The sequence below is a fragment of the Scyliorhinus canicula genome, chromosome 18 (assembly GCF_902713615.1).
Source record: "Scyliorhinus canicula chromosome 18, sScyCan1.1, whole genome shotgun sequence".
Classification (NCBI taxonomy): domain Eukaryota; kingdom Metazoa; phylum Chordata; class Chondrichthyes; order Carcharhiniformes; family Scyliorhinidae; genus Scyliorhinus; species Scyliorhinus canicula.
The window spans coordinates 86,422,852-86,450,078 of record NC_052163.1 but is presented as its reverse complement, the minus strand read 5'-3'; the positions used below and the strand labels follow the sequence as shown (position 1 = coordinate 86,450,078).

At 46.8% G+C, this 27,227-nt stretch overlaps 1 protein-coding gene across 36 annotated transcripts in view; it reads left to right on the top strand.

Annotated features, from left to right (window-relative positions):
- Positions 1–27,227, top strand: part of LOC119952981 (receptor-type tyrosine-protein phosphatase S-like) — a 561,150-nt gene that overhangs the window by 501,854 nt on the left and 32,069 nt on the right. For all 36 annotated transcript variants that reach the window (XM_038776673.1, XM_038776700.1, XM_038776702.1 and 33 more), the window contains 4 exons: positions 4,122–4,276; positions 5,712–5,997; positions 14,263–14,441; positions 20,002–20,128. In XM_038776673.1, the coding sequence (XP_038632601.1) occupies positions 4,122–4,276; positions 5,712–5,997; positions 14,263–14,441; positions 20,002–20,128 (747 nt within the window). The remainder of the gene's footprint in view (positions 1–4,121; positions 4,277–5,711; positions 5,998–14,262; positions 14,442–20,001; positions 20,129–27,227) is intronic.

Genomic DNA, 27,227 nt, shown 5'->3' with positions numbered 1-27,227 from the left:
CCAAAGTGAATCACCTCACACTTCTCTACATTAAACTCCATTTGCCACCTCTCAGCCCAGCTCTGCAGCTTATCTATGTCCCTCTGTAACCTGCAACATCCTTCCACACTGTCTACAACTCCACCGACTTTAGTGTCGTCTGCAAATTTACTCACCCAACCTTCTGTGCCCTCCTCTAGGTCATTTATAAAAATGACAAACAGCAACGGCCCCAGAACAGATCCTTGTGGTACGCCACTCGTAACTGAACTCCATTCTGAACATTTGCCATCAACCACCACCCTCTGTCTTCTTTCAACTAGCCAATTTCTGATCCACATCTCTAAATCACCCTCAATCCCCAGCCTCCGTATTTTCTGCAATAGACGACCGTGGGGAGCCTTATCAAACGCTTTACTGAAATCCATATACACCACATCAACTGCTCTACCCTCGTCTACCTGTTCAGTCACCTTCTCAAAGAACTCGATAAGGTTTGTGAGGCATGACCTACCTTCACAAAACCATGCTGACTATCCCTAATCATATTATTCCTATCTAGATGAATATAAATCGTATCTCTTATAATCCTCTCCAAGACTTTACCCACAACAGACGTGAGGCTCACCGGCCTATAGTTACCGGGGTTATCTCTACTCCCCTTCTTGAACGAAGGGACCACATTTGCTATCCTCCAGTCCTCTGGCACTATTCCTGTAGCCAATGATGACATAAAAATCAAAGCCAAAGGCTCTGCAATCTCTTCCCTGGCTTCCCAGAGAATCCTAGGATAAATCCCATCAGGCCCCGGGGACTTATCTATTTTCACCTTGTCCAGAATTGCCAACACTTCTCCCCTACGCACCTCAATGCCATCTATTCTAATAGCCTGGGTCTCAGCATTCTCCTCCACAACATTATCTTTTTCCTGAGTGAATACTGACAAAAAGTATTCATTTAGTATCTCGCTTATCTCCTCAGCCTCCACACACAACTTCCCACCACTGTCCTTGACTGGCCCTACTCTTACCCTAGTCATTCTTTTATTCCTGACATACCTATAGAAAGCTTTTGGGTTTTCCTTGATCCTACCTGCCAAAGACTTCTCATGTCCCCTCCTTGCTCGTCTTAGCCCTCTCTTTAGATCCTTCCTCACTTCCTTGTAACTATCAAGCGCCCCAACTGAAACTTCACGCCTCATCTTCACATAGGCCTCCTTCTTCCTCTTAACAAGAGATTCCACTTCTTTGGTAAACCACGGTTCCCTCGCTCGACCCCTTCCTCCCTGCCTGACTGGTACGTACTTATCAAGAACATGCAGTAGCTGTTCCTTGAACAAGCTCCACATATCCAGTGTGCCCAACCCTTGCAGCCAAGGGCAGCACGGTGGCCAAGTGGTTAGCACAACCGCCTCACGGCGCTGAGGTCCCAGGTTCGATCCCGGCTCTGGGTCACTGTCTGTGTGGAGTTTGCACATTCTCCCCGTGTCTGCGTGGGTTTCGCCCCCACAACCCAAAAAATGTGCAGAGTAGGTGGATTGGCCACGCTAAATTGCCCCTTAATTGGAAAAAATAATTGGGTAATCTAAATTTAAAAAAAAAAAAAACCCTTGCAGCCTACTTCTCCAACCTACACATCCTAAGTCATGTCTAATGGCATCATAATTGCCCTTCCCCCAGCTATAACTCTTGCCCTGCGGGGTATACTTATCCCTTTCCATCACTAACGTAAAGGTCACCGAATTGTGGTCACTGTTTCCAAAGTGCTCACCCACCTCCAGATCTAACACCTGGCCTGGTTCATTACCCAAAACCAAATCCAATGTGGCCTCGCCTCTTGTTGGCCTGTCAACATATTGTGTCAGGAAACCCTCCTGCACACATTGTACAAAGAACGACCCATCTAATGTACTCGAACTATATCTTTTCCAGTCAATATTTGGAAAGTTAAAGTCTCCCATAACAACTACCCTGTTACTTTCGCTCTTTTCCAGAATCATCTTCGCCATCCTTTCCTCTACATCCCTAGAACTATTAGGTGGCCTATAGAAAACTCCCAACAGGGTGACCTCTCCTTTCCTGTTTCTAACCTCAGCCCATACTACCTCGGAAGAAGAGTCCCCATCTAGCATCCTTTCCGCCACCATAATACTGTCCTTGACTAGCAGCGCCACACCTCCCCCTCTTTAGCCCCCTTCTCTGAGCTTACTAAAACACCTAAACCCCAGAACCTGCAACAACCATTCCTGTCCCTGCTCTATCCATGTCTCTGAAATGGCCACAACATCGAAGTCCCAGGTACCAACCCATGCTGCCAGTTCCCCTACCTTATTTCGTATACTCCTGGCATTGAAGTAGACACACTTCAAACCACCTACCTGAACACTGGCACCCTCCTGCGAAGTCAAATCTGTGCTCCTGACCTCTATACTCTCAATCTCCCGTACTCCAAAACTACAATCCAGGTTCCCATGCCCCTGCTGAATTAGTTTAAACCCCCCCAAAGAGCACTAACAAATCTCCCCCCCAGGATATTCGTGCCCCTCAGGTTCAGATGTAGACCATCCTGTCTATAGAGGTCCCACTTCCCCAGAAAGAGCCCCAGTTATCCAGAAATCTGAATCCCTCCCGCCTGCACCATCCCTGTAGCCACATGTTTAATTGCTCTCTCTCATATGATACATACTTGTATGATATATTTTAGTATTGTCGAAAAAAGCTTGTGCTCTGGCATATTTTAGTGTCAAAAGTAAAAATAAAGTGACTCAACGTAATATAAACAATATGACTACGCAAATCTCATGTGAAGCTGTGTCAGACTGCAATGTTGCAATTCATATCTCATACATGCATATGTATATATGCAAATTCTTGCAATTGATTGGCTCAGATGTCATATTCCAAAATCTGTATTATTCAGAATTATAACCAGCGAGGAACTCTACACATTTGACATTTCATAGTGTGATCAAGGCATTAAAAAGTAGTTCAAAGAAGCATGATTAAAATTCGTGCAAAATTGTCACCTTTGAGGACTGTAATTAATGTTTTTCCCGTGAAGGCTGAGCTTTTCTGACAGGCCAAGGACTTTTGCTGAAATTCTTCCTGGGGGGAGTAACAGCTATACCTGCAATTCACAGAATGCCTCAGTGTGAGTCTGTGGAGAATCTCCCAGTGTGTACGAATATGATAGTTCGATGCCCTCATTCTTTCAAGGTCTACCGGTGGTTAACATTATCCAAATCATTTTGCACTCATGCCCCCGCACAACCCCCTCGTGCAGCCCCCTTACAGCCCGTACACATGCACCCAAACGGACATTGGTGTTTGACTTCGGCCAAAGATTTTGACTTGAGGCCTTAAATTTACACAGACTCACTATACACAGAATAATACATTCTGCATGAAATGGTATAACACTACCATCTTAAAAACCTTGAAGTTGTTGTTGGTTGATCAGCTAGTGTAGAAATATCCGGATACGGTACTCTATTTGAGTTTTATTTTCTCATGTGGTGCGAGCAGCACTGGGCACTTGTTGCCCCTACCTTATTACAGATGCAGAATAATCTCTACACAAAAAAAAAGACAGAAAGCCAGTGATTAACATGGAAATGAGCATTTAAACCAATTTACTAATCTCCAACCCTGAGCTGGATTCCTTCAAGATGTGCTTAAGTAGGGGCTCTGAATAGACAGCCAGATAATACACCTGTGCCCCAGATCCCAAATGAACCATGAACAATAATGAGGACTATTTACCATTATTTAAAAATAAGAAAAACTGATGGAAAAGGTGGAATTTCTGACGCCGTTTCAAAAAAGCATAACTCCCTAACAAAAGGGAAAATGCTGGAAATTCTCAGCAAGTCTGGCAGCATCTGAAGGGCGAGAAAAGACCTAACGTTTCGAGTCCGATGACTCTTTGTCAAAGCATAACTCCCTAACTGCCTCCCACACTTGAGGATTAATACTGTTCATGTAGCTTGTGCTTTTGCTCCACAACCCATCTACTTGCTCCTTGACCCTACAAAGACGCAGACTCTCCCAAATCTGGAAAATTCCTGTGGATATGGGTGCCTTCTGTGTATGACATCCCCATAAAGCAGCTTTACAGGTAAACCGCTTTCTTTTTTTGTGTAGAATGGTTCCAGTGAGAAGAGGGAGGTTCGCCAGTTTCAGTTCACAGCCTGGCCTGATCACGGAGTGCCAGAATATCCGACCCCCTTCCTAGCATTCCTACGAAGAGTGAAGACCTGCAATCCTCCCGATGCTGGACCAGTGGTGGTGCACTGCAGGTAGGATCATTTCACTTACATTGGAAACTGTTCTTCACTTCATGCCTCCAGCCATTTCACATCAGAGCTGATGATGAATAAATCATTGTTTTGAATACCATTAGTGTGGCTCAATGGTTGGTAGTCGGAGCCTTAAATCAAAGCTATTCTTGTATCAAATCCTTTCTCTGTCCTTTAGCACAAGGAGTCCCTTTGACCAAAGGGTTAACTCGACATGGCCTGGAACAACGCTAAATGGGTACCAGCTTATCAAGGGTGTTAGTATGAGTGTTGTGTGAGAATTGTCTATTCCTGGTTATAGGCTGCTGAAAGCAAATAGACAACCTCATAGCTGTCCCTTAATGATAGCTGGCTCCTGGCCAATGAGGTTTGACAGAGACAACACCCTCAGCCATACCTAGATTAAATATTGACGGGGAAAAAGTCGCCTTCGTCCCAGATGACCATAAACTGCTCTCCCCTTTGAGGGGGAGAGCTGACTGATGGTGATTTAACCTGATATTACCACACCTCCGACGTGGGGCAATGTTGAGAATAACCTCAGCTGGTACGGGAATATTGGCTACACTCAGCATTGAGATACATCTGTACTTTTGTTTAGATGAAAGATATGATGGAAAATTTAACATTTTATCTTGGGCATCACCAACATAAGGTGCTCAGTGGTTAGAGGAATATAAAACTCCCAACTTGTCCTACTTTACCCATTACTCTTTTCAGTTTCTCGGCATCGTCATTGCCACTCGGGCTGGGATTGGTAATCTTTAGTCTTTTACATTTAAAAAAATACATGTATATATTTGCTTTTCATTCTTGGCAATATAAATATCCCAGCTCTGGCCCGATATTTCAATGTTAATCTTTTGTGGATCACCACAGAAACCAGCCCTAACTACCCATCACTAAATCCCACCTGCACCTGCTGCGTTATTTCGAGTACCGAACAAAAGTTTTTTCAAAGACAATATCGATTCACCCCATTTCCCGTTGCCCAATGGTTATTTGACGAGAATTCAGCCAGTGTTACGGGCCTGTCAATTTTAATTTATCAGGAGCAATGCTCATTTTAGATTAAATATCCATTTGGACAACAAGCATGACTCCACTTGTTTAAAGATATTTGCAAGCGCAGATCATTCTTCTTAAGCCTGGCATTTCCTCAGTATTAATCGTCCGGTATCTTGCTCATTTATCATGTGTGAGCCCAGACAGTTGGTAGACTGTTTCCTCGCAGAGGTGTTGGACCTTATTCAAGAATCTGAATGATTTTGTTTTATTAGACTAGCACAATGAACTAATTGTGGTTCAAAGTTACCTCAAGAATAAATAGTGCAAAACAATTAAAGAGTCACTGACGTCCCCCAAACCCTTTAAACCTGTCCTGTTGAGAACAGACTGTGCACCACCACCTGAACCATTTCCTTGAATATTTCAGTGCTGGAGTTGGTCGAACTGGTTGCTTCATCGTCATTGATGCCATGCTTGAGAGGATAAAACATGAGAAGACGGTCGACATCTATGGTCATGTGACACTGATGAGGTCACAACGGAACTATATGGTACAGACAGAGGATCAGTACATTTTTATCCATGATGCATTGCTGGAAGCAGTGGCTTGTGGGACCACAGAGGTGATGGCCAGGAACTTGTTCTCTTACATTCAGAAACTCACACAGGTTGAGACAGGCGAGCATGTCACAGGAATGGAGCTAGAGTTCAAGGTAAGAAGACTAACCACACCATTCTGATACCGATTTAGAGGCTGTGGCATGCAGTTATTTACTGTCTGGTTAGCAGATAGGCTGGAGAATGCGGGGAGAAAACGTTTCTAGTTCTTACTAGTAGTTTCAACCTTACCCAATCCAGTCTCACCCTCCACCACGGCCTAAGATTGGGGTCGTACTTAATGTAGGCAATGTGGTCCTGTCCGCCGGCTTGGGAGCCAGCAATAATTCAGTGTCACCTTTTTAAGGGTCTCAAATTGGTGGCAGGTGAGCAGGCCATCCACATGACTTAATCAGGTCAGAGGCAGGAAGGCCTCCTGCCCAATTAAGTGCCACCACAAAACTTACCATTGGGGTGGACATTGAATTCTGCTCTTGAACTCTTCTGTTTTTAAGATTATAATGATGGTCCGTTGCCTCCCAGTACTTCACCTTCTGCATCTATGAGCCCAGAGAGTGAAATTAATTGGGAGGATCTTACAGCCAGGCCCAATCCAATCTTCATCTGACAGCCACATATGTACCCTTTCTCCAGAAGACACAGGACAGCACTTGGCAAAGAGAATGCTCGATGAGGTTTGTGCTTCCTGGCACAGGGAATGCCAGGTTAATTATTATGACCTGACTGGCACCATTGCAAATTTCAGCTAACTCAGAGCAGTCTGACAATTGAACTTAATGCCTGGCCTTTTTAAAAAGATATTCATTCATGGGATGTTGCCACTTATTGATCATCCCTAATTGCCCTTAAGCATATGGCGGTGAGCTACCGTCTTGACCACAGCAGTGAAGACGGCAGTGTATTTCTTAATCAGGATGGTGAGCAGCTTGGAGGGGAACCTGCTGGTGGTTGTGTTCCCAGCATCTGCTGCCCTTGTCCTTCTAGGCGGTAAAGCTCTTGGACAAGATTCTCCGCAAATGCGGAGAATCGTAAAGGCTACCGTGGGACAGGCCGTGACCCACGGCAGCCTTCACGCCCACTTCCGAGGCCGATTCTCCCCCCCGGGCGGGGCTAGGAGGATGACCCCATGCGTCACAGCCCGGCTGACGCGGCCGATGACGTCAGCCGCGCATGCGCAGTTGCCGTCTTTTCCCTCAGCCGCCCCGCAAGACGTGGCGGCTTGATCTTGCGGGGCGGCGGAGGGAAAAGAGTGCGACCGTTACGGACGCACGGCCCGCGATCGGTGGACACCGACCGTGGGCCTGTGCCCCCCCTTGGCACGGCCGTGGTACCGCCGAGCCAATGGGCCTCCAGATGCCCCAAACGGGCATCTGGCGCCCGTTTCACGATGGCAGCAAGCAGGTGTGTTTGCTGCCGTGTTGAAACGGGCGTGAAGGCCCGGCCGCTCGGCCCATCAGCCTTGGAGAATCGTGGCGTGGTTCGGGCGTGGGGGGGGAGAATAGCGGGAGGGCGTGAAAAATGTCAGGAGGCCCTCGCGCTATTCTCCCACCCGCCGTGGGGGGCGGAGAAACCCTTAAGGTTTGGAAGGTGCTTTTGAAGGAGTCTTGGTGAATTGCTGCAGTCGATGCCATTCAGGATCTTATTGCCCTCACTCTTTAGACCTCCTGTCTGATAATTAAACTTATTGCCTAGCCTTTTTCAAAATGTATTTTTTCACAGGATGTAGGTGTTGCTGGCTGGGTCAGCATTTATTGCCCATCCCCAATTGCTCTTGAGATGTTGGCTGTGAGCTGTCCTCTTGAACCGCTGCAGCCCCTGTGGTGTTGATGCACCCACAGTGCTGTTAGGGAGTGAGATTACAGCTCAGCAAAAACAAAAGGCACAACGATGCTGTTGCTACTTAGCACACTGTTTATTTAATATAGATTGCAGTTATAGATTTTTAACAGCCTGTAGCAACCCTCCTAAAATGGAGAGTCTTGACTAAATCAGATATACATGTGTCCTTGTTGACTCATCCTAACAATGCTATTAGAAAGAAACAAAGAAACTTGCATTTATATAACACCATGTCTTGGAATATCCCCAAATGCTCCATTGGCAATGACAAGCTTCGTCATGTGCAGCATTCATGTAATATGAGGAACACAACAGTTAATTTGTGACCAGCAGGGTTCCTCAGAAAGCAACTTGATCATCAGGCGTCAGTGAGGGGTAAATGTTGGCCAGAACACCAGGGCACCTCACGTGTTACACTTGAGAAGCCAGACGTGGCCTTGATTTAACCTCCCATCCAAAAGACAAGAACTCCATCAGCACTGCACTGGAAATTCAGCTTACATTATGTGTTCAAATGTCCGATAAATGACAATCTACTTCTGATAGATGTTGGTGAGGGAGAAATATTGGCCAAAACATTGTGTGTGCCAAATGCTCTTCTATATCCACCTGAACAGGCTAGCCAAGACTCGGTTTAATGCCTTGTCCAAATGAAGTCATCTCCAACAATGCAGCACTCCCTCAATCCCGCATTGAAATGCCTGCTCAGGTGATAGGCTCAGGTGTTGAAAAGGCATTTGAACCCATGAACCAACTGGCTCCTATGTGTGCCACAAACTGGTTAAGAGTGAATGCCGATGGGTTAGCTAGTATCAGATAGGTCGCATACAGGTACACAATAGTGTCACTTGAATTTTTCAAAGGAGATTTTGTAGGATTTTTAAAAATGTCACCCATTTTAGCACTCAGCAAGGTGAAAGCTCTAAGTGAAATGGAATATTTATGCCCCTGGTTTCGACATCAAGCACACAGTCAAATAGGATGTAGTTGGATCCCAAGCACAGCACTCCCAGCTCGGCTTCAATAATGTACTTTGGCTTAGTGTCATGCTCAAGAGAATTTTGTGTTTTTGGGACCGCACAATGGCACAGTAGTTAGCACTGCTGACTCACAGCAGTCACAGGGTCCCTGGTTCAATTCCGGTCTAGGGTGACTGTGTGGAGTTTGCACTTTCTCCCCGTATCTGCGTGGGTTTCCTCTGGGTGCTCCGGTTTCCTCCTTAAGATGTGCAGGTGGATTGGCCATGCTAAATTGCCCCTTAGTGTCCAAAAGGTTAGGTAGGGTTAAGGTGTTATGGGGATAGAGTGGAGGTGAGGGTTTAAGTGGGATGTTCTTTCAGTGGGTCGGTGCAGACGTGATGGGCCGAACGGCCTATTCTGCACTGTAGGGATTCTGTGGGCGTGATCCAACGGTCCACTGCACCCGAAAGACCAATGTGATTTTGCAAGATGTTGCAATGTGGATCCCGCCAACTTATTGGCAAATCTGCATATTAATGCAAGGCAGTAAGTCTCACTCTAATGTGCAGATTCTCGAGACACCTGAAACTTTAGGATTCAACCCCTTCGCCTCAGAGACTATGGGCAAGCGCCATTCAGCAGTGGTCTCCAGTTGGACAGCACTCGGGGTCTCCCAGGGATCGGAGACCCCCAGCTGCATGCCCTTTGGGCAGGGTGGTGGCCTGGAACTTCTGTTACTACCGGGGTAGTCTGGCAGTGCCAGGCAAGGTTCGCAAGTGGCACTGAGCTGGCAAGGGCACTGCCAGGGTGTGAAGTTGGCATTGCCAAAGTGCCAAGCTGGTATTTTTCACGCGATCAGACCAGGGGTGTACGGCGTGAGTTTTGGGGAGATGCAGGGGGGCACGGGGATCCTCCCGTAGAGCATCGGGCTTGGGGGTGGGGGGGGGGGTGGCGGTCGGGGATTGTTTTGGGGGCCCCTGAGATCAGGTGCCATTTAAAATGACAGCCCGACCTCTCGCTACAATCGGGTGTTCCAGCGAGCGGAGCACGCCATTGTAAATGGTCTCGGCTGCATGTTCCCCGTTCAGGCCCCTTATTCAACGCGACTTGCGCTGAATAGCCATGTGTTTCAACAGTGCTGGGAAACGGCGCTAAAAGTGCTCGCTCAGTGACTTTGTACCCTTTTGGGAGAATAGCGCTCTATGATTTCTATGATTTCAAATCACTTGGAATGTAGGCGAGGCAACTCGAGCTGGACTCCCATAGGACCCTTAAAGACCGTAAATGCTTTAACCTCACCAGCCTGGGGCATGACCCAGAAATGGCCAATTTTCCAGTCCATGATACTGTCCTCGCCTCCACCCTCCCAACAATATCTTCTCTGAAAATTAAATTTTTATTTTGGTTTAAAAAAAACACATTGTGGGCTTGCGTTGTGAAGATAAGTAATCTGCACTCCTCTTAAAGATGCAGAATGTGGGATGTCAAAGTGAAAAGAAAGATATGTGTGATGTGGTGGAGCAGTTAATGTGAGACACAGTTGTCTGGTCAGAGTATGATTGATTTGCTGCCTTGTAGTATTTATTTAATAAGAGCTGTACTCGAATAGGGACACCTTGTCGCAGCCAAGCCCTGTGCAGTATCTAAAATGTCCATATCGCAAGGGCAGCTCGGTGGCGCAGTGGTTAGCATTGCTGCCTCACGGCGCCGAGGTCCAAGGTTCGATCCCAGCTCTGGGTCACTGTCCGTGTGGAGTTTGCACATTCTCCCCATGTTTGCGTGGGTTTCGCCCCCACAACCCAAAAGATGTGCAAGGTAGGTGGATTGGCCACACTAAATTGCCTCTTAATTGTAAAAAAATGAATTGGGTACAATTTATAAAACAAAATTTTTTTTAAATGTCCCGATCGCTATTCTTTCAAAGAGAGATGGGAAGATACACATTTTAATGTATTCCACACGTAACCAGCCCCGCAGCACGTTTGGAGAGAAAGTGACAGATAAATAGAAAGCAGGAAGTAAAGAAAAATTAGGGAAAAGGGGTTATTGCAACATGGTTTAAGGAAGCTTTATCAACGGCTTTTGAAGGTCGTGAAAGTTAGCAATTTTAGAAGGCAATTCGAAACAGCAGGTATATCGTAGAATCACTGCAGTGTGAAGGAGGTCATTCGGCCCATGGAGTCTGCACCGATCCTCCGAATGAGCACTCTACCTACGTTCACTACCCCACCATATCCCCGCAACCCCACCTGAACTTTGGACACTAAGGAGCAATTTAGAATGGCCAATCCACCTAACCGGCACATCTTTGAACTGTGGGAGGAAACCGGAGCACCCGGAGGAGATCCACGTGGAACTGGGGAGAATGTGTCACCCAAGATCTAAATCAAACTCGGGTCTCTGGCGCTGTGATAACTAGCCCTGCAGGCTTCTGAAACCTGCCGACCGGCTCAACTGGGGGTCTGAAGCCAGCATTGCGTGGAAAACCGTCATAGTGATTTTTCCCTGAGGGCCTACTTGAGACCTTAACAGACGTGAATTTAAAAAAAAAATTATTTCCAGAGATGTGGGTGTCACTGGTGGGGCCAATTTTTGTTGCCCATGCCTAATGCCTTTGAACTGAGTAGCTTGCTAGGACATTTCAGAGAGCAGCTAAGGACTGTGGGCCTGGAGTGGGCTGGGTAAGGAAGCCAGGTGGATATTTACAGCAATTGATGATAGTTTCATGGTCCACCACTACTGAGACTAACTTCATATTCCTAGATTTATTAATTGAATTCAAATTACATCAGATGCCGTGATGGGATCTGAATCAATATCCTCAGAGCATTAGCCTGTGCCTTTGAATTACTGGTCTAGTGACATTACCACCACACCTCCATCTCTTGAAGGTTCATGGGCTTTACCAGCCCCACACCACCTTGGCAAAGAATAATGAGTCCTTTTGGGAAACACAGGACAGGCCTCAGAATCAGTTTAGTAATGTTTATGCTGCTGGGTGAAAATCACTTTTACTTTAACACTCAGGAGAATTTTCTGAGATTGGGTTTGGCTCGCACAAGGATATCTGTTTGTGGGAGAAGAGCTTGGGTATTCAAGTATCAATTTGATCGACCTGGCAGTTGCCTTTTGGCACCTCGCAAGAGATAAATTCACCAAGACACACCAATAACTAGAATAGCTTTTGTATAACACCAGCAACATGCACCAAGGTGCATCACATGAGCATTCTTAAATAAAATTTGACACAGAGCCACATGAGGAGGTAATAAGGACAGTGACAAAGAGGCAAGAGTTAAGGAGTAATTTTAAAAAGGAGTACGGTTGGCCTTGGTAGAGTGACGAAGATCAGAAATACACTAGAAGCCTTCATCACAGAAGGCCTTGATCATAAGCTGGATAACTATTTGGAGTGGCTGATTTATGTCGTCCCCGTCCCCCCCCGTCCCCCCCCCGTCCCCCCTCCTTTTTCTAGGCAAGCAGTGTCCTCAGAAGCATTGGGAGGAAAATATGGGGATGGAGGTGCTTACTAGGGGGATTACTGAGCCATCTGAAAACCTACAGTAACAAAACCACGCGAGCAAGCTGGAATAACAATTTAACCAGTTTAGTCAACTGGAATCAAAACAGTCAACAGAAGACCAATATTATTGATTTCCAATTGCTCCAGCTATTTGTCACCAACAGTGATCCAGGCGGCTGATTACTGCAGCAAGATTATTATACTGGGGCCAAACGGTGAGCCAAGTGATTTCCGAAATTGGGTTCAAGTCAACCTTTTTGCCATTAACAACTGAAATCCTGATTTACTCCCAGAGGAAAGATTGCAATTGACCCTAAGCTCAATGAATCTTACACTAGTAAAATTATGTTTTCACCTCCGAGTATAATGTAAATTATTTCAGTCCCACAGGCAATAGGTTTAGCTCACTGGGCTAAATCGCTGGCTTTTAAAGCAGACCAAGCAGGCCAGCAGCGCGGTTCGATTCCCGTACCAGCCTCCCCGGACAGTCGCCGGAATGTGGCGACTCGGGGCTTTTCACAGTAACTTCATTGAAGCCTACTCGTGACAATAAGCGATTTTCATTTCATTTCATTTCAATAGAGCTGAGGTGTGCAAGCCTGTTATTTTCATGAAGCACTTGTGTACATCGCATGGTGCCTGAGGGGCCACATGTTATGGTTAAATCCAATGTTCTCATTAACCTGCATCTATCACAAATTATGTATGGGCAGATCTTGGTGCATGGATTTAGGATTTATCCATCAATCCTTTCCAAAGCTATACAAAATTCAAGCAGGACAAACCCGTGAGCAAGAACAAAAAGCACAAAATAGGAGTGAAGTGTCTAAAATTTGATGGATGATGTGTTTCAGGGGTCACATGTGGTCTGTAGATGGCATGTCGCCTTTTTAAAAATTCATTTTTGCAGGATGTGGGCTTCACTGGCGGGTCCAGCATTTGTTGCCACACCGAGTTGCCATTGCAAAGGTAGTGGTGAACTGCCTTCTTGAACTCCTGCAGTCCATGTGGTGTAGGGACACGCGCAATGCTGTTAGGGAGGGAGTTCCAGGATTTTGAGCCAGCGACACTGAAAGAACGGCGGAATATTTCCAAGTCACGATTGAGAGTAACTTTGAGGGGAGCTTCCAGGTGGTGGTGTTCCCATGTATCTGCTGCCATTGTCCTTGAAGATGGTAGTGGTTGTGGGTTTGAAAGATGCTGCCTAAGGAGCCTTGGTGAGTTCCTGCAGTGCATCTTATAGATGGTACACACTTCTACTACTTTGCGTTGGTGGTGGAGGGAGTGAATGTTTGTGGAATGGGTGCCAATCAAACTTGCTGCGTTGTCCTGTACGGTGTCAACCTTTCGTCTCTTAAAATGTTTCTAATTAAGGGGCCGTTTAGCATGGCCAACCTTTGGGTTGTGCGGGTGGGACCCACGCAGACATGGGAAGAATATCCAAACTTCACACGGACAATAACCCAGGACCGGGATTGAACCTGGGTCCTCGGCATTGTGAGGCAGCAGTGCTAACCACTGCGCCACCATGCCGCCAGTGTCGAGTTTCTTGAATGTTGTTGGAGCTGCACTCATCCAGGCAAGTGGTGAGTATATCATCACACTCCTGATTTGTGCCTTGTATGTGGTGGACAGGCTTTGGGGAGTAGCTTGTAAACAATATGTAGCGTAGAGAGCAAAGTTTGAATATCTTCGCAATGGAGCACCTGAATATCTTTGCAATGGAGTACCTTCTTAAAGAGCGTATGTACATGTGTAAAGACCACACCGCCCCCATCTAAGATTTTCAAATCCGGTTTCTATCTGCTTCCTTAAAGAATCCTGCTTCTACAGAACAGGGATCTCAGATGAGGAGCAGAAAGGTCCCAGCTTCTAGTTTGAGAACTAACCAGACTGACAATAGAAAAACTGAGAGTAGATCGCTTGACTATCAAGGCACGACGGAAGGGGAGAAGGTAGCTTTTAACATGGCATGGACACAGATGAGCCTTCATTCAATACCTCTGATTGCCCTCATTCTCTTTCTACTCTTTTTTTAGCGCCTGGCCAATTCCAAAGCTCACACATCCAGATTCATAAGTGCCAATCTTCCATGTAATAAGTTCAAGAACCGCCTTGTCAACATTATGCCGTATGAGACAACGAGAGTGTGTCTACAGCCAATCCGCGGGGTGGAGGGCTCTGATTACATCAACGCTAGCTTTATCGATGGTTACAGGTAAGTGCCCGGGAGAAGCCACCATTGCTGACTGCGTGCCACAATTCCACATTAGCGCTGTACATTCACAGAGCAAGACGAGGAACCATCTGCTGTGCAGCTCGAAGCACAGTTGTAGCAACAGGAGATTGTGTTTTTAAATTCTAAACGATTTCACACAATTATTAATAAGTTGGACATGTTACCCAACATGTTCCATAGCAGGCAAAACTGTCATCTAGCAAAATAAACTTTTAGTTAAAGGTGCGGATCCTCTAGGCGGTCATTCTGAGATTTTATAAACTGAAACTGTTGCTGAGCAAAGATCCATTTTTTTAATTCACCCAATGCTGAAACAACCTTTGTGCTTTCTCTCACTCGTGTCACCAATGGCTTGTAGAGTGATATAACTTGGTAGTTATTTACAACACTTTTTGAAGTGTACTCATTTCTTACTTGTGATTCCAAGCAGCTATTTGGCATGAAGGACATCACCATCCCTTGCTGTCCTCTGCTCACCGAGGTGTATTCAAGCAGTGGTCAAATGCAGAGAGGACCTTGAATCAGGAATGCTGAAGTCAACTGTAGAATCCCATCTAGAAACTGGGATTTTCTAGTCTGCAAAGCCTCGTGCCACATGATGTACTTCGCCAGTGAGCCACCCAGTCCTCGCCCACCATACCCATTTTTCGATGACTATAAATCCCTGTTTAAAATGAATATCCTTCCTTCCCTTGGTTCATTTTAACATGCATTGTACCAAGTGATGGCAAGTGGGGACACCTGGCATTTGGTCCCAAGCACTTTGCTGCTTTATTTTTTTGACCGTTATCAGGATGCACCGAAGTGGCCAGGTTGTGCCTCGATCCCCAACTTTCCTCCTCCCTGTGATGAGGAAGTCAACAGAGTTTGGAGAGGATACAACCCAGTGCTTCCAGTCCTACCATTATTTAATGATACAGCACGGCCAACAATGACATTTGTTAATACACTGCAATGCACGGTGGGACAGTTGACCCTTTCAGCCAGGCTTCTGGAATGATGCACACTCACAGACTTCATTAGAACCACAAAAGGTATTTATTAACGAGAAAAACTGAACCGAGGTCGGCTGCACTCGAGCAGCTCACCAGCTGATTTGGCCCCGGCATGTCTTCTGCCCAAGAGAGGACTCCACTCCCTGGGGAGATTACCCACTCTCGATCCCAGTTGGTCCCTCAGGACAGGTTACCCTCCTCTGCTGCATTGCCCTGAAAGGGACAACCACCACAAATCACCACGGCCTCTTGTTAGAGAGAGAGAGTGAGATCTAGTCAGTGAAATCAAGTTCTTAGAGGAAGCTGATGGTAAATTAAAGAAATCCGAAAGGTGCAAATAGGTCAGAGAAGTTGTGGATATTATTTTCAGATTTTATATTTGCAATTGTAATCCCTTTAAAACACATCACAGTTAATCTGCAGAAACGAGTTTATCTTTCCCAGAAATGTTATCACCAACGATTGTGTAGGGTGAAGGAACACACCTGAAGCTTGCCTTTCACTTTAAGCAAGTTTATTCTCGGAACAGCTTGACGGAGTTTCAGCCTCCCTTTGTTCCCCTACACCCAACTGTTCCAGCTGTGTCCATTTCTAACTCCATTGAGCACAACCATCAGCCCATTAAACTAAATTAAACAAACTAAGCGACAAATTAAACAAGCAGCCTTTTAAAGGGACACTGTGTCCATGTAAAGTTCAGCCAATGATCTTCTTCTGTCTTTAACAATGCAATTTCCAGAGGACGCAATTGCTGACACATTGACACAGATGGTTTGTACTTTTCACTCAAAGTTGTCTCTGCAGAAGGACTTGCAACTGTGAATGTTAAAGCAACAAAATGGTTATTATAGAATCATAGAATTTACAGTGCAGGAGGAGGCCACTTGCCCCGTTGAATCCGCACCGGCCCCCAGAAAGAGCACCCCGCCCAAGCCTACTTCCCCACCCTATCCCCGTAACCCAGCAACCCCATCTAACCGTTGGACATTAATGGGCAATTCAGCATAGCCAATCCACCCAACCTGCACATCTTTGGACTTATCGATCACTGGAATCTGGCACCAACCCCACTCACAGCACTGATTCTTTCTGTTGCCAGTTCTATCAGTCAATCAGCAGACCCGCTCATTTATCGATAATTGAATACACCATATTCCAGGCTATTCCTGTTGTTTCAGAATCCAGTTTCTTGCCATCATTCTGAGGAACTCAAAAAACTCATTCGGCAGAATTTTACCCTCCCCCATCATTGGGACATGCAAGACCTCAGACAGGAAGCCCACCATTGCCCTAATTGAGGCTCTTGAGAGGCCAATTATTGGATACTTAAGTATCCCGCCCAGCCTCAATTTGTCACTGGCAGGGGGACTGAATGCATTGGGAAGGTCGAAAATCGACAGATTTAGACCTCAGATGGGGAAAGGGTCACTTCCGTCAGAAGCTCCCTTCTGAAGTTGGGTTCCTCCCCCTTTCTGGTCCATTGACCTCTGGACCTTCCTCCCTCCCAGCCTCTCCCCAAGACTCCAATCACCCTAGACCCCTTGAACTTACCTGGACCTCCAGCACACGGACTTTGTCTCAGGCGTCCTGCATTTCCTCTTCTGTCCAGTGAAGTGTTATCGTTGAAGGGACTGGAAAGTTGCTGTACAATCCGAGTCGCCGACAGCTCTCGAAGGCGGGACTTCCTCCTGATTGAGGAGCAGAAGCCCCGCCTGCTCCATTTAATGTATATTGAGTTGAGAAATGGATGCGGGGCACTCATCCCCACCGACACGGGTGGAAAGCGAGACTCTGCCATCTGACAAACGCAGGCCATTGGTTGCCCATCAGAAGTTTGTTGGATGATTGGATTGTGTGTTACTCAGGGAATGGGTCTGGCATTGAGGAATGGTGTTTAATCTGTTGGGTGAGATGCAGAGGAAAAATTAATGGGGGACTGTAATACTGAATTTATCATTTTTAAAAATATTCCTTCATGCGATGTGATCATCACTGGCAAAGTCACCGGTTGTTGCCCATCTCTCATTCTCTTGCAGCAAGTGGCTTGTTAAGTCATTGCAGTGGGCAGTTGTGAGTTAACCCGTGTGTCTGATGTCATGTGTAGGCCAGACTGGGTAAGGATAGCAGATTTCCTTCCCTAAAGGGCATCAGTGAACCAGATGGATTTTTTACAACAATTGATGATAGTTGTTGTGGTCACCATTACTGACACTAGTTTTCAAATCCAGAATTTCATTCACTAAATTTAAATTCCACTGGTGGCGTTTGAAGCCGCGACCCAGACATCAGCCTGGGCCTCCTGGTTATTAATCCAATGACATTACCACTCTGCCACCATGAAGTTTGCAAAGCATTTTCACTCATGTCATAGGCAAAATCAGGTCTGTGAAGAGAGTTTTCCTCTTGACTTTTCAAAGTGGGAGTATCTCTGTCTGTAGGCATTAGCCAAGCACAAGATCTCAAAGTCTGTGCAAAACTAGGGGTTCACCTGCCTTGAACGTTACCTGTACCTCTGAAGAGACTGAGCAAAGTGTGTGATGGATGTCGCATACCCATCCATCAGGAAGGACAGCTCAGCTTCATTTTGTTTGGGAGTGGGGACAAGCTGGGTTTGTGTTCCATTTAGGGTGGGGGTAGTTGCTGTGTGGGGCTTCTGGCCTGCAGATGCCACTACATATGAAGGTAGTCCTGGAGCATGCATGCTGCCAATGTCTAAGTCATGTGAATAAGAGGCAGCAACAACTGCGTTGGGAAAGGTTCCAGCTGTATCGCGGGGCCCAGGACAGTGCAGGGCAGGGGGATGGAGCTACGAGGCCCATATGCATGAAAACAGCAGGCAAAGTACTTCCTCCTGGGTAATCTGCCGAAAAACATTCATCAACTCTGGAAGACTTCAGAACAATCCAGAAGAATTAGCTACCCTAACTGTAGATAGCACATAGTTAATGGGCAGCAGAACAGACAGATCGCCCCAAAAAAAACTCTTAAGTGAAGGAGAAGGAATTTTTCATCAACAGAAGTGCTTCACTACCTGCCACTGGTAGAATGGGGAGCAACGAACAAAACAAATCAATATGATTATCCAAGCAGCCATAGTCAGGTCAAAACAATTAGCAGTTATCCCACAGTTTAGCGATTAGCCACCTGTCCCTTCAATTGGAACCTAACTTAAGTATCAACTGTGGAAGAAACATTATCATCATACCAAATACAACTGCTCTCCGTGCTGGCAGCCGGTGGGCACTCACACGGTGCTCCCGACAGTGTATGGGACAGTGCTATTGCGTGACCACATGACCTGGGCATTCTCCAGCTACCCCAGAGCTTCCTGTGTATTGCCAAATGACTTAATCCTGCCACATTTCAATTTGTGGCTCCTCACTGGAGCAGAAAGATTAATCTTTTCACAGTTAGTCACCAGATAGCCGGAGTGCAAATTAAAATAAAAACCTGCCATCTCTGTTAACTCGCAGACAAAGCAGAATACAAGTGGCAGAAACTGCAAAACAGCCCTGTGTAAATATTTCACCTGGCGCATTTACTTGCTTTCTCTCTGCACAGGTGTCATTGGGCAACCTGATAGTTGGGGCTGGATTTTCACTCCTCGTGCAGGTAGCTCCAGACTAGAAATTCCTCGACTTAGCAGACCTACCCCAGTTGGATTCTCCATGCCAACCTCTGCATGTCACAGCAAGGAGATATTTCATAGAATCCCAACAGTATAGAAGGAGGCAATTCGGCCCATTAAGCCTACGCCGACCCTCTAAATGAGCACTCCACCCAGACCCTCTGCCCCGCCCCATCCCCTTCATCCTACCTGCACATCTTTGGACAATAAGCGATAATTAAGCATTGGCAATCCACCCAACATGCACATCTTTGGACAATAAGGGGCAATTAAGCATTGCCAATCCACCTAACATGCTCATCTTTGGACTGTGGGAGGAAACTGGAGCACCTGGAGGAAACCCACGCTGAACATTTGGAGAATGTGCAAACTCCACACGGTCACCCGAGGCTGGATTTGAACCTGCACCCTGGTGCTGTGGGGCAGCAGTGCTAACACTGTGCACCCGTGCCGCCCATTCTTTTATTTGGAATTGTTAATCCTGCTATGTTACAGACCCATTATATGACCCTACATTGTTAGTCATTAACTCTCCTTTCCCATTAACTAACCACAGACCTTGCTGTGACATTTATTTACCTACATATATCTGTCAGTCTTATTTATCTTATCTTCGCAACTCCGTCTATTTCTAACTGTACCTATCTACCTGTCTGTCTACTTACCTATATTGAGATACTCTATCATGGACTTTGCCTGACCCATTTAATCTTCTTCCACAAACTATGTGCATTTTACCTTGTGGAGGATTCCATCCCACTCATTTAACCTCATTTCACTCTTTACCCCACATATTTAATTAGCACCCACAGACCATGCACCTAGCTTTTACCCTCACTTACCTGTACAGATACGACTCTGCTCCTCCAATAACTCATCCATTCTTATACTAATCAAAGTTTGTTTTTGACTCTAGACAACAGAAAGCCTACATAGCCACACAAGGTCCTTTAGCAGAGACTACAGAGGATTTCTGGCGCATGTTATGGGAGAACAACTCCACCATTGTTGTCATGCTCACTAAACTGCGAGAAATGGGACGTGTAAGTATCGCTGAGCCTGTGGTTCTAACTTTGACAGTACTTCCAGTGTTTGTGGCTGATTGATTGATTTGTTCACCACTTAAACTTATTTAAAGAGACAGGACATTGGAACTGCAACTCAGTGTCACTGTAGCAGGCCCCAATCCTGCAACCCTTCGGTCCTCCATCTTGGCGATCCAACTATAGAGAGGCACCTAGCCAAGCAGACACAAAGTACTTTCCCGTAGAAAGCAGGACACAGGGATTTCAGGCCACCCTTTCTCCCCTCCTTGCAGCTGACATGAGAAGCTTTGGCAATGGCCTGGGAAGAATTGGGTGCCATGTCAGCTGGACATGGTGTTTGGAACAAGGAACCTCCTGTAGAGTGAAGGGGCAAAAGATATTGCAAAGGTTCGGTTGGCATAAAACCACTCCTTTAAAGATCTATCATTTCCCTATCCCGCTATCCAGGTTCCGTGGGAATGTCCCCTGAATGAAGAAGTACTTTCTGACAATAGTGCTGAACTTGCTTAATGCCAGTTTGTGTCAAGACGTCCACAGTGGTAGTTTAATCAACCAGAAAGAGCCCCAGCTCAAAAATATTATCATTTGTTTTAAAAGGAAACCGTATGTTTCTTCCTTACAAACTCACAATCTGGTTGAAAACAGAGCTTCAGCCCATTTGACCTTGTTTCGTTGTAAAATTAACTGAAAGATTGACGCAGAATATATCCAACTTGGGAATGGGTGAGAATTCACGATAAACCATGGGATAGGAATGAGGAGCAGTTTAACTTCTTGTCATTGTGAATTGGAAATTGGTGCAGAAGGGGCTTGTTTGTGCCCTTGCCCAGCCCACTTCACAGAATACCATGGAGCATTTAGTTGTTACAATGCCATAACCACAGTGAATGCACCAATTCTTTCACCGTTTGGAACCTTTGACTCCAGTCCTGGGCCTCTGAAGATTTGGTCATGGGGACCTGATCAGATTCATCGATCAAACATTGGCCAGTGGTAGGCAGGGGTTTCTTTCTCCTTGCTGGGACTTCCCGTCAGCATCCACTGAGGTTTTGAACAGTTGATTTTCCTTCCATCTTGATAGTTGGACCTTCCTTGCGAGTGTTTCCTCATAGTTTGTAGCTGCTGCCGGCGATGCTTTGTCAGATCAGAGAAGAGGTTACACAAGCAGGCACGTCCTCCGAGTCTAGCTCTACCCATATCACTACATAGACTTTCAGCATTGTGTTTAAATCCTCTTTTGCGGGACGTCCGGTGGTGGAGGCCATGGAGGAGAAGGTCGCACATTTGATAGCTCCCGTCTGTGACGGACTTTTGGACCTTTGTCCCCCCGTTTTTACCCGGATTTTATGGGATAAATCGGTGAGGAGTGAGACAGTAAGGAGAAATCCCCCTCCGGAGTATGTAGAATTGGACCAGAAGTGGCCGTGTGAGAAGACAAAGTCCTATAAGAAAGACGCGAGCAGAGCCGGTAACGCGGGAAAGCATGGCGGAGAGCAAGGGCCGCGGGGAGACGGCAAAGTGGTCGACGGGGCAGCCAGTGAAGTTTTTCGAAAATTGCTTCACCAAGCTGAAGAAGGACACACTGGACCCCATTAAGGCTTCGATTGGTCAAGTTGTGCAGAATCAAGAGACCCATGGAAGAGCGATCCAGGAGGTAGAGAAAATGGTGTCCAAGCACGAGGAATACATAACCGTGCTGGAGACCAAGGTGGAGATGATGAAAGACCTCCAGAGTAGAATGCAGGAGAAGCTGGAGGACATGGAGAACAGGTCCAGGAGGCAGAATCTTAGAATTGTCAGCCTCCCTGAAGGCAGTGAGGGATCAGATGCGAGGGATTATGTGACGGACATGCTGGAGAAGTTGATGGGGGCTGAGGTGTTCCCTCGGTCCCTGGAAGTGGATAGAGTGCACAGAGCCCTCACAAAGAAGCCCCGATCGAACGAGCCGCCGATGGCGATGGTGGCACGCTTTCACCGATTCCTGGATAAGGAACCCTTCTGCGGTGGGCCAAGAAGGAACGGAGGAGCAAATGGAAGAATTGTGAGCTGCGCATTTATCAGGACTTGGGCGCGAATTTGGCCAAGAGGCGCGCTGGGTTTAATCGGGCAAAAACGGCCCTCTTAAAGCAGGGGGTGAAGTTCAGGGTGTTGTACCCAGCCCGTCTGTGGGTCACACATGAGGAACGGGACTTCTACTTCGAAACACCAGATGAAGTATGGGCTTTTATTAAAGAAAAGAAAAGAGACTGGAGGCGAACTAAAAGACACTGTAGCCTTGGAGAGTACTGTGGTGACGATTTCTTGTGCTATGCTGTATAAGTAGTGTTATGTGTAATAAGGGGCTGTTCGGATGGCTAAAGGTAACTTTGGCTTGCAGGGAGCTGGTTAGGGGGGGTGGTCTTTGGGGCTGGTTCTGTTTTTAGGTGGGTTTTCTTTTGCTAAAGTGGCTGTTTTTTCACTTTTTTTCTGATGTTTGTTTACTGGGGAATGTGATGTTCTTAATATGTTTGTTCAAGTGGGGGAGATGGGCGAGAACAATGGGGAGACAGACTGCTTGGTGCCAGGGGCGGGAGCTATCAAGTCAGCATGGCTCAGCTGATTTACAGAAGCACAGTGGGGGGAGCGAGCAGGTGTTAAGCTGGAGCTTGACTGGGGGATTGGGTTTCCAGTGGCATTCGAGGTAGGAAGAATCGTGTCAGAAAAATGGGGTAGGTACATAATGGTGAGTGGTACTCGTGAACATACATGCTCCGAATTGGGACGACGTGGAATTTATGAGGTGGGTGTTAGGTACGATCCCAGACTTAGAGTCACAAAACCTGATTATGGGAGGAAATTTTAACACAGTCATTGATCCAGAATTGGACTGATCAAAATCCAGGGGAGGGAGGAGGCTGGTCGTGGCAAAGGAATTGAAGGGGTTTATGGAACAGATGGGGGGAGTAGACCCATGGAGGTTTGCATGGCCAAGAGCGAAGGAGTTTTCCTTTTTCTCACATGTCCACAAGGTATACTCTCACATCGACTTTTTTGTTCTGAGCAGGGTGCTAATACCGGGGGTGGTGGATACTAAGTATTCTGCAATCGTAGTGTCGAATCATGCCCCACATTGGGTGGATCTACGAGTTAGTGTGGAGAGGTGGCAACGCCCGCTGTGGAGACTGGATGTGGGGTTGCTAGAGGACGAAGCAATTTGTGGGTGGGTTAACAAGTCCATCCAGAACTACCTGGAATCAAATGATACGGGTGAGGTTTGAGAAGCTCTGAAGGCAGTGGTCAGAGGGGAATTAATCTCGATACGGGCCCACAGAGAAAAGGCGAATGGGCTGAGAGGGATAGGTTAGTTGAGGAGATACTCCAGGTGGACAGGAGATACTCAGAGGCCCCGGATGCAGAGTACTGAAGGAGCGGCGGAGGTTACAGGCGGAGTTTGGGCTGTTGACCACCGAGAAATCGGTGGAACAGTTGAGGAAGGCAAGAGGAGTGATTTATGAGTACGGGGAAAAGGCAAACAGAATCTTAGCGCACCAGCTCAGGAAAAGGGAGGCGGCCAGTGAGATAGGTTAAGTAAAGAGTAGAGGCGGGAATACTATCCTGGACCCTGTGGGGGTGAACGAGGTGTTTAAGGACTTTTATAGTCAGCTACATGAGTCTGAATCCCCGGCTGGGGTGGAGGAGATGAGGCAGTTTTTGGATCAGTTGAGGTTTCCGAGGGTAGATGAGGATCTGGTGGAAGGGAGCCCCAATTGAGATCGAGGAAATAATCGAGGGGCTGGAGGGCATGCAGTCGGGCAAGGCCCCGAAGCTTGACTGCTATCCAGTGGAATTCTATAAGACGTTTTCAGAGATATTGAGCCCACTGCTGGGGGTGGCATTTAATGAAGCTAGAGAGAAGGGATTCCTCCCCCCAATAATGTCGCAGGCCTCAATTTCATTGATCCTGAAACGGGAGAAGGATCCAGAGGCATGCGGGTCATACAGGCCAATTTCTCTACTGAATGTGGACACCAAACTGCTGGCTAAGATACTGGCCACAAGGATAGAGGACAGTGCCCGGGGGTATTAGGGGAAGACCAGACAGGATTTTTAAAGGGCAGGCAACACGAGGCCAATGTGCGAAGGCTTTTGAATATTATTATGATGCCCTCAGAAGGAGAGGAGTGGAGGTGGTGGTCGAGATGGATGCGGAGAAGGCTTTTGATTGGGTGGAATGGAAATACCTGTGGGAGGCGCTGGGAAGGTTTGGGTTTGGTGAGGGCTGTATTGACTGGGTGCGAATGCTCTATCAGGCACCAGTAGCGAGTGGGCGTACGAACCGGCTGAGGTTGGCGTATTTTAAACTACACCGAGGGATGAGGCAAGGGTGCCCCCTCTCCCCATTACTGTTTGCTCTGGCCATAGAGCCATTGGCTATGCCGTTAAGAGAATCTAGGAACTGGAAAGGGCTGGTTCGGGGGGAAGGGGGGTGTTGGAGCACTGGATCTCGCTTTAGCAGATTACCTGCTCTTGTATATTTCAGACCCATTGGAGGGGTTGGGGAAGTAATGGGGTAATGTGAATCCTGGGGGAATTTGGAAATTTTTCAGGGTATAAGTTGAACATGGGGAAAAGCGAGATGTCCGTGATCCAGGCAAGAGGACAGGATAAGAGACTGGGGAGCTGCCGCTTAGAATGGTAGGAAAGAGCTTTTGGTATCTGGGAATCCAGGTGGCCCGGGAATGGGAGGCACTGCACAAGTTAAATCTATCCCGGCTGGTAGAGCAAATGGAAGGGGATTTTAAGAGATGGGACATGCTCCTGCTATCACGGGCAGGGAGGGTACAGACTGTGAAAATGATAGTCCTCCCCATATTTCTGTTTGTCTTTCAGTGCCTCCCCATCTTCATCCCTAAGGCCTCCTTCAAGCGGGTGAATAAGGTTATTTCGGGCTTTGTGTTGCTGGAACGCAGTCAGGGGGAGGGTGGCTTGGTGCTGCCGAACGTCTGCAATTACCACTGGGCGGCAAACATAGCCATGATTAGGAAGTGGGAGCGGATGGAGGCAGTGTCATGCAAAGACACAAGTTTGGGAGCACTGATAACGGCATCTCTTCCATTCTCACCGGCCCGCTACTCCACAAGTCCGGTGGTGGTGGCAGCTCTGAGAATCTGGGGGCAATGGAGGAGATAGAAGAGAGCGGAGGGAGCATCGGTTTGTACTGGGTAGGCTGGATGGTGGGTTCCGGAGATGGCAAAGGGCAGAAATGAGATGGATGGGGAATCTATTTATAGACGGGAGCTTTCCCAGCTTGAAAGCCTTGGAGGATAAATTTGAATTGCCAGCAGGGAATGGGTTTAGGTATTTGCAGGTGCGAGACTTCCTGAGAAAACAGGTGCCGGCCTTTCCGCTGCTGCCGCCACAGGGGATATAAGATAGAGTAGTCTCCAGTACCTGGGTGGGAGAGGGGAAGGTTTCAGATGTTCACCAGGAGCTTTCGGAGACGGAGGAAACTCCGGTGGAGGAGCTTAAGGGAAAGTGGGGGGACGAGCTAGGAGGAGAGATAGAGGCGGGTCTATGGGTGAATGCCCTAAGCAGGGTAAATATCTCCTCATCATGTGCCAGGCTTAGCCTGATACAATTTAAGGTAGTCCATCGGGCACACATGACAGTGGCTAGGATGAGCAAGTTTTGCGGTGTAGAGGATAGTTGTGCGAGGTGCACGGGAAGCCCAGCAAATCATGTCTATATTTTTTGGGCATGTCAGAAGCTTGGAGGGTTTTGGCAGGGTTTTGCTCAGGCAATGTCCACGGTACTGAAAACACGGATAGTGCCGAGTCCGGAGGTAGCGACCTTTGGAGTGTCTGAAGAGCCGGGAATTCAGGGGGCAAAAGAGGCCGACGTCTTGGCCTTTGCCTCCCCGGTAGCCCGGAGACGGATCTTGCGAATGTGGAGGGAATTGAAGCCCCCGAGTGTAGAGACCTGGGTTCATACACATGGCTGGGTTTCTCAGTCTCATAGAACATACAGTGCAGAAGGAGTCTCGAGAAGATAAAGTTCGCCTTAAGAGGGTCAATGGTCGGGTTCACCCGGAGGTGGCAACCGTTCGTCGACTTTCTCGGGGAAAATTAAAATGTCAGCAGAAGCAGTATTCCGTGGGGGGGGGGGGGGGGGGTTAAGAGGGCCGGATTGTTGCTTAATGGTTGGGGTGTGTGAAGATTGGGTTGGGGGTGGTAATGTTTTTATACCATGTTTACGTCATTGTTATTATTATAATAAAAATGTTCAAATACCTTAGTAAAAATATATTTTTCAAAATTAATCCTCTTTTGCACACACCAGAAGCTGCAGGTCTTTGTGATTGGTTTTGTCAGCAGAGTAAATCACTACGGAAAGAATAGCTTTCCTTTGAAGCAAATCCTTTTGACATAACTATGACTAGGGGGGGGGGAGGAGGGCATACACTTGGGGTTAGGTACTAGACCCTGAGAGAAAAAAGTGCATTGTTTTCCCCAAACATCACCAGTTGGTGATTTGGAGAGGTACTGAAAAACGTCATCTGGCATCCCAACACATTCTGAACCTGTTTACACAGGGAGCTATTCAGAAATTTCAAGGGCATTAACAAGATATCCAAAGTGTGTTTGTTTAAATAGAATGACTGGGTTCTGCTGACTGAACCAACGTATTCAGTACATCTCCAAAAACAATCTTCCAGTCTCAAGGATATCAGTGCCTCATGAAATTTCACTGAGAAATGGGACCAGGTGACCTCCCTGTTTATTTTTGCATAATTTGTGTCTGGAGGAAACTCTTAAATAATTAGCTTCTCCCAGAATGTCTGGGTCACAACAAGGAGATCTTTATAATTAGCATCCATGGTGCTCACTTTTCATTCTTTTCCCAGGAGTTGTCAATCTCCTTTTATGTTACTGACCTAATATGTACCCCCACATTGTTAGACATTAGTTCTCTTTTCCCATTAACTAACCACTGATCTACTTTAACCCTACCTAACTGCGTATATCTCTATCAGTCTTCTTTATCGCTACATCTTAACTACATATCTCGGTCGATTTCTAACTATATCAATCTACCTGTCTGCCTCTTCACCTATATT